The sequence below is a fragment of the Limulus polyphemus genome, unplaced genomic scaffold, assembly GCF_000517525.1.
Source record: "Limulus polyphemus unplaced genomic scaffold, Limulus_polyphemus-2.1.2 Scaffold692, whole genome shotgun sequence".
NCBI classification, from domain to species: domain Eukaryota; kingdom Metazoa; phylum Arthropoda; class Merostomata; order Xiphosura; family Limulidae; genus Limulus; species Limulus polyphemus.
This window is the reverse complement of record NW_013666302.1, coordinates 35,500-47,888: the sequence shown is the minus strand read 5'-3', so window position 1 is coordinate 47,888 and position 12,389 is coordinate 35,500. Positions and strand designations below refer to the sequence as shown.

Below are 12,389 nucleotides of genomic sequence, written 5' to 3'. Positions count from 1 at the left end.
ACCTCATGCACACTACATGCAAGTTTGTACATCTGCCACAAATCTTGAACAAATTTCCAAACCTTACAAATGTCAGTGTATTGGGTCAGCCTATGATATAATCATCATTACACTATAGCCCTCCGCACATGATTATTATGGTATCTCATGTAAGTGTTTCTCCTGTACAGAACAGCCTGACTTATAGCACAGCTGTCTGCCTATGAGATAATGGCCAGTTGAGCAATCTTAAATTCTAGTGATACTTTCTTTTGTTCTACTTCCTCTCCTAACAACAAATACCACAATAACATTGATTTAAGAGTCTTCCCTGCTTGAGATGGATGTGGTCTACTACCAAGTGCTATCCCACTAGGCTACTCCTCTGCTTTGTGGATATCACACACCTTGGACTTTCCCTTTTTGATGCTTGTTTTGGAAAAAAGCTCATCTTTCTAATTTCTTTAGCTGTACTGGACCTACCACCATTTTCACTATTAGATTCTAGCTTACTGTAGTACAAAGAGATGAGTAGCTTTGCTGAAGTTAATATGTTTCCTTACCCTAAAATGTATTTCAGATAGAAACCTCTCCCATCCTTCCTCTACACTTCTGGTGCATTTTGCTTCCGTCATCAAGAATGAACCTACGTTCAAATTATAGTGCTCATGGAGATTACTACACATGGAGGACGTGTTGCCTTCTTAGTGATAAAAAGAAGCATCCCAGATCTGTTTCCTGAGGTGAACCCATGACCCATTTGGCAAGAATGAACCACCCAGAATGGCTTGTTTCATAAGACAGTGGGGTGTCCTGTACTACACTACCAGGTAACACCCCAGCCCTACTTTCCAAATAAGGGGTGCATTCACTAGATCTTGAACCAGTGGAATTGCACTGCCTGATGAGGAACTCTCCATATCAACTTCCCCAGTGGCTTGGGAATGGAGATGCAAGGGTTCTTCTGTACTCTAGTAGAAGAAATGGAAAGTGAGGAATTCACATGGAGAGAACACTGGAAAAGTTCTTGGACTTTGTCATCAAGCACATTAATTTGGCATTAGGTCCCACACTGACAGACAGTATAATGATTTACAGCAACTAAAGACAGTAGACATTAGCCAGGTGTAAGGGCAGGCAAATACCTAGTGGTGCTGTTCTTTTTTCTTCACATGTGCAGAATGGTCTGGAAGATAAAATATACAGACTGTTGAAGCAGTCTAACAGAAGATCCTCATCCCAACAATAGGAACTGGGCAGGGGCAGATGGACTTCACATTTTCCATACCCATCCACCCACTCCTCTACACTCAATGTGGATATTGAAAACCTCTGTATGTGACTTAAGTATTGAAACATTGATGTGTTGGGGGTCATCCATATCCCTGCCTGCAAGATCTTATACAGGGGTTGTTGATAGCTAGAAACAAGAAAAGCCATGAGATAATAAAAATGATGGAACGAGACATGAAAAAAAAAGTGTCATCACCCACAGAAAAAGAAACAATCCAGGTGGTATATATATAGCACAGCCATTCAAAGTGTAAGAAGATATGTTACTAGACGAAGAGGAATACCACAGTCAGAAAAACACTGGCAAGTACCTGAAAAAAAGGGCAGTGCAAGTGAAGTAATACTGAACAGAGCATACACAACAATGGAAACGATCTGGGTCAAAATGATGGTACAGGGAAGAAAGAGAAGGGAAAATGAATGGAGAAAATATCCAATCACCCTTCCACGCCACCCAAATTTTGGGTAAAATTTCACCTCTATCACCTGGTGTTTTTAGTGGATTTATACCCACTGTTGACATCCTATTGTCATTGCCTTTACATCCAGTCTTCTGTTCCATTCATTTGGCATGCAATATCAAACTGTACAGCTTTGGCTGTGAATGGTCTGTGTCTGGTGTTGTTCAACCTCCTTTTATATGCTTCAGACATATTTCTTATCCTTATCCCTTGCAGGAGCTGCTACTCACTTTTGTCTTGGTCTTCTTTCATAATATTTACCACAGAGACAGGTTTATCTTCTTTTCTAAAGGTGCTATCTGGCTTGTCAATGCAGGTATCTAAAGAGATACAGTGTCTTTTTTCACCTCTCACAGTCATGGTGGATTATTCAATCCTGTACATCCCTCTTCCTCCAGCTCACTCAGACTTGCATCTATTTGAAGCCCTTGAGGGATTAAAAGTCAGTCTGTGGGCTCTTTCCACTTATATATGTGGGGTGAATGTAGCACAGGTGGCACTTTGTGTTATCTGTGCACTTGATGACAATCAGTCCTATGACCACACCTTTTCACTGCTTCTGTTGTAGTGGGATGCAAATTCCAGATGTCTTATCCATTTCTGGCATCTGGCCTCTATGGGTTGTCGAACTGGTGGGTACTCTTCAGTCTTACCATCATCATCTGGCTGGTTATCTCATGATCCATTCAGACGTCTTTTCTGTTGTTTCTTTTTTCACCTCTGTTATCCTGGCTTTGGAGGATGTTTACTTTTAAGCTCATGATCATTACATTCAGTTGCCAATCTTTCATGTCCTGAAACCTTAGGCTCTGGTGGATTGACGATCTCACCTCTATCCCCTGGTGTTTTTAGTGGATTTATGCCCACTGTTGACATCCTATTGTCATTGCCTTTACATCTCCCCTCCAGTCTTCTGTTCCATTCATTTGGCATGCAATATCAAACTGTATAGCTTTGGCTGCGAATGATCTGTGTCTGGTGTTGTTCAACCTCCTTTTATACGCTTCAGAAATATTTCTTGTCCTTATCCCTTGCAGGAGCTGCCACTCACTGTTGTCTGTTGTTTCTTCTTTCACCTGATACTTGCTCTCAGGACCTCTGTTTTCCTGACTTTGGAGGATTTTCATTTTTAAGCCCATGATCATCAAATTCAGTTGTCAATCTTTCATGTCTTGAAACTTTAGGTTCTGGTGGACTGACTATCTCACCTAAGCCCAAGGGGGTATATATGGACACATTCAGAAGGAATGAGGGACTCAAGAAAAAGTACCCCGAAAAGATTTATGCAGGAATTGAAAGAAACATGAAAGCCCAGGTATCAAAAGCTCCATGTCACAGAGACAAAAAAGTAGCATGAGCCTGCTACACAAATGAAGTGACAGAGAGATCCCCAAGTGAATGAAATACAGGGTGGGGGTTGATAATGAAATGAGAGGAAAACCAGCCTCCCCAAATGAAATGATATCTGAAGGAGATGGGAGGTCACAACAAAAGAGGCTACACTGGAAGGAGCAATTAGAGGTTAATTCTCCAAGAGTAGAGGAACAATGGCCTCAAGAAAGTAACCACTGAGTAAAAAATCCTGCAAGCCTAATAAAACAAGATAGAGCCATAGCCAATTAGAATGGAAAACAGGGAACTTCCATTTTGTCCTAGTTACTTTGGTTTCTTTGTTTCTGATGTGTACTTTGTCAGAATGACTAACTTTTTTACTTTTTCCTTTCTCAATCTTCTATCCAGGACTTCTGTTTTACATATTTTCTTTTTGATGTGGATTTTTGGATGTATTTCTTCAGCTGTCATCTATACTTACTTTAGTTTCTTGCCCCAGGTAATCCCACCAGGTTTTTCAACATATATAGCCTCGTGGGGGTATCACCTCTTCTATTTTTTGTACTCTTGTTACTATCCATGTTCCCTTATCTTTGAGGTCTGGGTGTCATGGAATTTGAAAATGTTTTGTTTCTATAGTCACATCTTGGCTTTGGTGCTGTGAAAACTCTGTTCTTCCACTTTTTCCACTGGTGGTCTCCCTTTTCTACAAACTACTGAGTTCCTCAGATGTTTTCTCAAGGTTTCTTTTTCTATGCTTCTACTTCCCACCTCACTTATTTCAAATGCTAAGGGGCAATTCCTCAATCCTACTCTAAGGTTTTACTTCTGTCTTTCTCTTATTCTCACGAAGATAAGAAGTTGTCTACCAGATAGAAATCTGTCCCACTTGACCCAACTTTGATCTTTCCTTGGTTCCTGATGGGTAGTTTCTCATTCTTCGGTGGATACTCTCCTTGGTTGTGGATGACTCGTTGCAGGGTCTCAGACACTTTTTCCACATTCCAGTTTGTCTGCCTGCCTTTAGCTTTGTTTGATTTGACTGCAATTTCAAACATTTGGAAAACCAAGGGCAAGGTTGAAAACAAGTATGTGTAAGTTGCCCCAGTAAAGCTGAATGTTTCATGAAAATACTTACCTGTAAGGGCAACCTCACTATTCAAATAATATTTTTTTATATTACAGCCATATATGGCCATGTTATACAAGCAAGTCAAAGCAAAAATCAAACTCTAGCTTTGTTTTTTGAATTTTGTGCAAAGCTCTGTGCTAGTCATCCCTAATTTTAAAGTGATAGACTAGAGGGAAGGCTGCTAATCAACAACACCAATCCTAACTCTGATCTTTGTCTTGCCTAATCTGTTTCAGTGTGTAGGCAATATATATATACAACTAAACTAGAAAATAATTTCTGTAATAAGAAAAGACATTGAAAAGTTATTATCAAATATTACCTCTAATTTTCTGGTCTTCCACATTTGTAAATATTTTAAAATATGTTCCACTGTCTGGTTGGCTATCTTCAACTCAGACTGGATGGTTTCTTCATCTTTGGTCACTGTCATCAGCTCTTTAAGAGTTTCTCGAGAAAGGACACCAGAAGGTGAAAATGCTGATTGACATTTACTAGAATTTAAGTCTGAGTCAATAAGTGATGGAATGCTTTCCAAGGAAGGAGCAGGAAAAACAGGTAGAACTGACATAGAAGGTGGAATAGTGGGAATTTGACTTTGATGGTCATCAGGAAGGCACGAGTCACTGAATATTTGGTCATTATTTTGACAGTTGAGAAAAACATGTCTCCCATTCACTGTAAAACCTTCTGTACTAAACTGCGACTCATTATTCAGTTTTTTAGAAGTTTCCATGAAAGACTGGGTAACATTATGCTCAGTTTCAGTTTCTGAGGTATTGACATCTGTACGTGCAATATTTAATTCATTCTCTTGTACAACAAAATCACTATTCAGATAAGTGCTTGCTAAAGATTCCTTTGGCTCAAGAGGTTCAGTTTTAATAGAAACTGCTAAATCAACTAGGTTTGGTGTCATACATTTATCTTGACATACTGACATTTGTGTTTCTGACATGCTACTTTTCTGACATCTTTGCTGCTTTCCCACTGGAAACACAGAACCAGTGATTTCATTTTCAATACTCTGAGATCGTGTTTCTACAAGAAAAAAAAAATACACAAGAAATATAATTGCATATGATATACAAAACATAAACAGGCTATATTTTTTAAAATACAATACATGCTGAAACAATGAACAACTAAAATCAAAACCCTTCCTCATTGGAGTATATCTTATATACTACATGAAGTATAAACAGATGAGCAGAAAATATCTGATTCTACAAGGTTAAAGACACTATTTGAATGTATGGAATGTGTTAACACCTAAATATATTTTAAAATCAAAGTCAGTATTTACTATTCTTATATTAAATTCTAAGCAACAACAAAAATATATTTACAGATGAGCACCTATCTGTAACCTTACTTAAATATGTACCAAGTCAGTGTAGTTAACATTGTGAACCACAGTTATCAACATTTACCTTCATTCATGTCTACATTCAAAGAACTGTGAACAACTGAAACCATCTCACATTGCAATATTCCAGAAAGGATCCAACATACAAAACATCTTGATGAAATCCATGCACTATGTTACAAAGTCATATATGTTTCTTCAATATGTTTCTTTATATTGGATAAGGTGGCATTAGACAATAACACTTACCAACAGCATATGTGCTAATTAACCGGTAATAATGGTTGGAGACGGCTTGAATAGGTAATGAAGAAAAAACTTTAATATAAGTTTAACATAACAGCAAATGTACAATGTTTCGACAAGGTTTTGTCATCATCAAGTACATTAAAGGTATATCAGGTATATTAAAGTTTCTCTTCATTACCCATTCAAGCCATCTCCAACCGTTATTAGTCTCAAAGTGGGTTCCTCGTCATCGAATTTAACTGGTAATCGGTTCAGTAGTCATAAAGTTATTTAATCATGACCTTAAATTATCCACAGCACACACACACACATGAAAAATACAAATCTGACAAATTCTGTCACTTATACAATTCATAAAGTTATTTAATCATGACCTTAAATTATCCACAGCACACACACACACACACACACATGAAAAATACAAATCTGACAAATTCTGTCACTTATACAATTCAAAAGTTTCAATTCATAAAGTTATTTAATCAATGACCTTAAATTATCCACAGCACACACACACACACACACACACACACATGAAAAATACAAATCTGACAAATTCTGTCACTTATACAATTCAAAAAGTTTCAAAGACCACTGATATACCAAAAATATTTTATTCATGCAAATAACCCAAATTTTCAGATAGTTATTGCACACTTCAATCTGATGGCATCTGCATGCTCACACACACATACATACACAAAAATATATACTAAGTATTGCATGGTACTTTGCAAATGAATTTATGTAAAACCTCAAATAAGCTTATATATAATGATAATCTCATCAGTCTCTAGTCCCTTCACTGTTTTAGGTTTACAGGTCATACTTAAACTTAATATATGGCAGTCTCCTCTATAAAACTTAGAATAGTTCAATATCAGAATATATGTACAATGGAACTCATTATGCCTTCATTCTTATGATTTCTCCTTTAATTAACATTTCTCTGTTATGCAACAAGCTAACCACAAACACAACTGGGTAGTCTCTAGATGTACTGTACAACATCTCAAAGGTGGTCAAAGAAGGTATTAAATAGCAGTAGGAAAAATAACTAGTTAACCATTAGCAACTGATTAATCAATAATTGGATGATTTATTTACTGGCACAAACTCCTTACTTGCACTAAACAAATAAACTGTATCTTATATTTCAAACAGAGAAATGGGGTGCTCAATTAAAGATCTTTAATAGTTCTTATTTAACCATGTTCTATAAAATTCAAGAGGAGCAACTAAATACATCTGATAAACTTAAAAAAAAAACACTACATTGTACTATGTATTATATTTACAATACAAACACAGAAAATTTGCTTCAGTAAAACACCCAAAATTTATCATTTAGCCATAAACCTTACTAAAAAAAAACTGAATGAAACATCTTTAGACTGGCTATTAGCTAAATTCCATTCAGGTTTAAACAACTACCATTTCTGTCCCATTGACATTCTTGTTTGATGATCACTTCTGTGGAGTCCATCACTTTCTGCAATACAAAGAATAAATAAAAAAAGCAACATTTTTATTTTATTTTTATTCATTTATTTATTTTAAAATAATTTTCTGAAATATATTTAGCTTTGTCATGAACATTAGCTATACCAGCTACTAACTGCTTGCCAGTAAATATTACTTCTAGTTCTTTATGCCAGTCTCTTTTTCCTTGAATAATTATCTAGAATTGAATTATTCACAAACTCTATTCTCTATTACAAACAAAAAATTCATAACACTCGTTATGTATAGGAGGATCCTAATTCAACCAGCATCTTCCATATTATTTCCTATATCTAAGTCTACACCCAACCAGCCAAATATTATTTCATCACTTCTTCACATCTCCCCAGTACTTGAAGGAGGGCAAGATTCTTGTGACAGATACATCAACTTGAATTTAATTCTAAAATTAACATAATACATTAAAATACATTTTATTACTTCTACCACAATCATTATCCAGAATCCCTTACACATGTACAAGGAGTTAGGATGGAGAAAAGCTGAAATGTAACTGTTATTATGTAGCTCCAATGACGAACAACCAGTAGAGGTGGTTAATGAAGAAATCAGAGTAAGACGTAACCAAGGACATTCTTTATGTAAGAAACTGTTGACAATAAGGCCAGGAGACTAGGTAGTAATTGTAATAATAATAACATAAACAGTTTAGGTTTGTTTTGTTTGTTTGTTTCTGTAGTTATGCACAAAGCTACACAAAGGGCTATCTGTGCTCTGCCCACCACGGGTATCGAAACCCGGATTTCAGCATTGTAGGTCCGCAGACATACCGCTGTGCTACTGGGGGGCAACAGTTTAGGAGGTCAGTGAAGATGGAGTGAACCACAACCAAAAGGATGGTCATCAAAAACCCGTGAAAGAAACTTGAACAATATGAAGATAAAAGCAAAGTAAAGGGATATGTGTGTGTGTGTGCACAGACATCCATTTTTCTAGCTCACAGAAGATCATTCAATACAATTCGATTAGTCCTCACAGAGGAAATCACTATGCAAAAAAAAAGGAAAAATTAAGTAAACAAAACCAAGTCAGAGAAACAGCAAGTTGCTCCACACACATGGTAAATAAAAATGACCAAAGACAGAAAAAAAAAACAGGCTGACGACAATATTCATCAAAGTAAGCAATAAAGAAAGAATAAAATGCCAAGGATGAAGAAAACAATGAAATGCCAAAGCAAAATGGCAAACGAAGGGGTTAAGAAAATACCAAAAATTGCAATAGAAAGATACAGATCCCAAGTACCAAACTAATATGACAACCTAAATCAGAAGCAAATGATACAAAGATCTCCACAGTTTAATGGTTAAGAAAAAAAATGCCTCTTCTACTAAAATAATTGAAAACCATCATAAAAGATACAGATAAATAAAAGTTCGAGGGGAAGTAAAATTTCATTAGAATGATGCAGACTTAGTCAAAGGAAGTATACATAACTGATGCTGACTGAACTATAATTCTTCAAAAGGATGATATCATGAGTCGTTTCATCTTGTTATGCGTGTAAAAATTTGCAAATCATGCATATGTACACATGAGGAAGAAAGAAATGGAATCAACAAAAAAACTAAAAGATCTGATGCTTGGGTAACAACAACATCACCTAAGTGGTAGAGGTAAAAATCCTGCATTAGAAAAACATTTATGCATGCATTTTACACCCAAACCTGAACATGTCCTGTTAATATTTCCATTTACATTCAATTTAAATTTAATTAAGTTTGACATAATCATATAAAAATGTGTACTGTATAAAACAGTACATAGTTTATTATTGATAGACTTAAAAAACAATGAAACCATGTACTTCTTGAAACAAAACTTAAGTATATCAACATCTCCAGTGCCAGTTTAAAACAAATAATAGTTTTTTCCAAGTCAGACAAATCCAAGTTCATGTTAATTTATATTAAAATATTCTTTGGTACTAATGTCTTTAAAAGATTAACTGATAACTTCAAATACAGTAAAATTACAGAATCTATGCAGGATTTTGTATTTTCAAAACTTCCAACATTTACCCCAATTTCTGCCACTTGAGTTTTCAAATCTTTAATGAAACTATACTAGAATCCATTTTAATTCATAGTGCAATAACTGTCAAGAAATGTTATGACAAATTGTACAAAACAAATTTTGCACCTACTTTTAAATATACACATGAAAGTTATACAAATATCACAAAAGTTAGCTAGTTTATCTAATGTAAATGTAAAAGAATAAAAACTTCTTTCAAACAACTATGCTAATAAACATTATTGTATTAGACACACTTAATTCTGACTGTATACTTGTTCAGAAATTCTCAGTCAAACTAATTAGAAAACTACTATCAGTTTATCATCATTTACACTACTGTTTAGATCCCAGACAGTGCAACATGCACACTTGACATCTTGGTAGATGTCCTAAAGGGGCACCATAGTAAACCAAAGGGAAATCTTGACACCACAACTGTTGATCATCATTCTGGATTACAGGGTGAGCAAGAAGTCTAGGCAACTCCCCCTCAAATATAGACGTATATAGCATATATAAAAGAAAGAAGTTATTGCATATTGACATATTTACTTATCTCATATTGACACAGACAAACAAAATATTTTATTAATAATCTAAAATTCTGTCTGTTGACCTTCATTTTCATGACACAGAATGATATGTCTCCATTTGTGATGTGTCATCCTCCTTAGCATATTAGGGATGACCATTAGCAAAACACTTTTAACAATATTTTGTTTAAAAGAGTCAGTTGTTTCATATCGTTCCTTTGACTAAATAATTACTAAAGTGCAAAACACTAAATTGTTAACATGAGCTTTACATAAGGGAGGGTGCCCATACTGTATATGATGCAAACAGTAATTAGCACACATGAAGAGACTTGGATTCACAATTATACTTTGGAAAATCCAACAAAATTATTACCAAACAAGCCTGCAACTACCATCACAGTCAATCTTCTTATTTTTTCATATGAGGTAGCTAGTGTGCAAGATATTTTACAAACAACTGAAATAACCCACAATTCTGTTGGCTTTCATCAAAATGCAATAAAAACTAAAAGCCAGTTATTTGTTATCAGGAACACAGATCTAATGATCAACAGTGGTGATACACTCAAAAGAGTAAAGGATTTAAACTGGCCAAGAGTGGACATCAAATCTCACACTGCCCCAGGTATGATAAGCATGTTATAAAGTTCAAAAATGTCAAATCTATCTTGGAATCTCAAAAAGTGTTTTCTGTACTGTTGTAGTCTGTGCCACGAAATTGCAGTGAAAGCTGGATGGATGTTTACACATTTCTTCACAAGGTTTGGATGTCTCATGGCCACAATATATATCAAATATTGTCTATGGCAGCATCTCTAGTCTCCTGCACCACCAGTTAGAGCTAGGCCAGGTTTACATGAAGAACATAAATTGTGTGTAACTTTGTGAACTGACAGTTAAAACATGGATATAGAAAGGTATATTATATGGTTATTCCGATTGAAATGGGGTTTAACATTGATGAAATGCTCACACTAATATAGTACAGAGACCAGTACGGCTAATGTTGTACGAAAAGTTTGTCTGATGAGATAATTAGGTATAGTGTTTGATAAATTCTAGTAGATTTACTATTTACATATTAACAAAGAATTTATAAAAAACATTTATATACTTTCTTATATTTAGTTGATATCTTTTAAATAGCATGAAGTTGTTCTTAATTGCATTAATTCCTACCTCAAGCAGGTTACATATCACAGGGGTCATTTTAACTTACACTGTTCGGATTACTGTGTTAAACAATGGTCTGCACTGGTCAGTATACGATAGAAGATTCAATCCTCTTGAATAAGAATAACGTCTGATATAATACCTGGGACTACATCAATTTAAATAATATTTGGTTCCACAAAATTTTTCTCAATCTCATCCATTACCTTTTCCATACTAGATTGGTGGAGTACACCAACTTTTGAACTCCAAAGTAACTATCAGAGTTTTCATACTATAACTTTTAATGTGGTACATGTATCTCTATAAAATATGGCAAGCTTTCAGTAAATATTACCAGTCTTTTGTACAAAAAAAATTCAGATTTTTTTGATTAAGTACTTTTACTAAAGATTTGTCCACGAACGTATGGAGTCAGAGTGTTGACTGCTTGGAATGCAAAGTGATTTTCATGTTAAGATTAAAAATACTTTTCTTCATCTGAAAATTGTCACATTTCATTTTGTGTAATCTCTAAAACCTCCTAAATAAATATCAGTGCACTATATAATGATTCCCCTATCACTTCTCACATTAAAAATGCCGTTTCTGTAATGAAGAGTAAATAGAAGAAGGAAAGTATAATGCAGTACCACCATAGTATAATCCTTATAGATTTCATCATGTCATATTTTCATTAATATTTAGTTGTTTTTTTTTCATTTTAGAAGTTTTGCCGAGCTTCATTCATCAAGATCTATCAAAATAACCTTAAATCACTGGTTTCCAGAATGACCCACCTGTTGACCATCCTAGGCTTAGTACTAAAATAATGTGGGCTGGCTCATGTGGCAAGTGTTAAATCATTCAATCAGAATGTTTTATTCCATTTATAAAACAGACATGTTAAACTTCTATCACAATGAATATTTTATTACTGTGAATGATCTTATATGTCATAAGTGTGATGCAAATTTACATATTTTTAAAAATTACAGTAAGATTCAGAACTTAAAAAAATAATTATTTCTAGGAAATTCGCTTTTACTTTGGCATCAATCAATACTCAAGCTAAAAGTAATTATATATATATATATATACTTCATAAAATTACTTATGTAATCAAATAATATGTTAATCCTCTCCAGACAGGTCACAGGTCAAAGGCCATGTCATCGCATTTGTTGACTCGCGTGGTATTGATATAGTAATTTATGAATTTTTTGGTTATTCAACTGTATATATAAAACCTAAAAAATATTATTTCGTTTTATATCCTCCACGTGAAAAATTTTTAAAGGCTTAGCAACCTACATCAAGCAGCAACTATGTACAAAGGTCGT

At 34.7% G+C, this 12,389-nt stretch overlaps 1 protein-coding gene across 1 annotated transcript in view; it reads right to left on the bottom strand.

The window, feature by feature from the left end:
* Nucleotides 1-12,389, bottom strand: part of LOC106460000 — an 89,452-nt gene that overhangs the window by 47,423 nt on the left and 29,640 nt on the right. The window contains exons 8-9 of the mRNA XM_022386592.1: nucleotides 7,250-7,307; nucleotides 4,520-5,238 (exon numbers count right to left, since the gene is read on the bottom strand). Of these exons, the coding sequence (XP_022242300.1) occupies nucleotides 4,520-5,238; nucleotides 7,250-7,307 (777 nt within the window). The remainder of the gene's footprint in view (nucleotides 1-4,519; nucleotides 5,239-7,249; nucleotides 7,308-12,389) is intronic.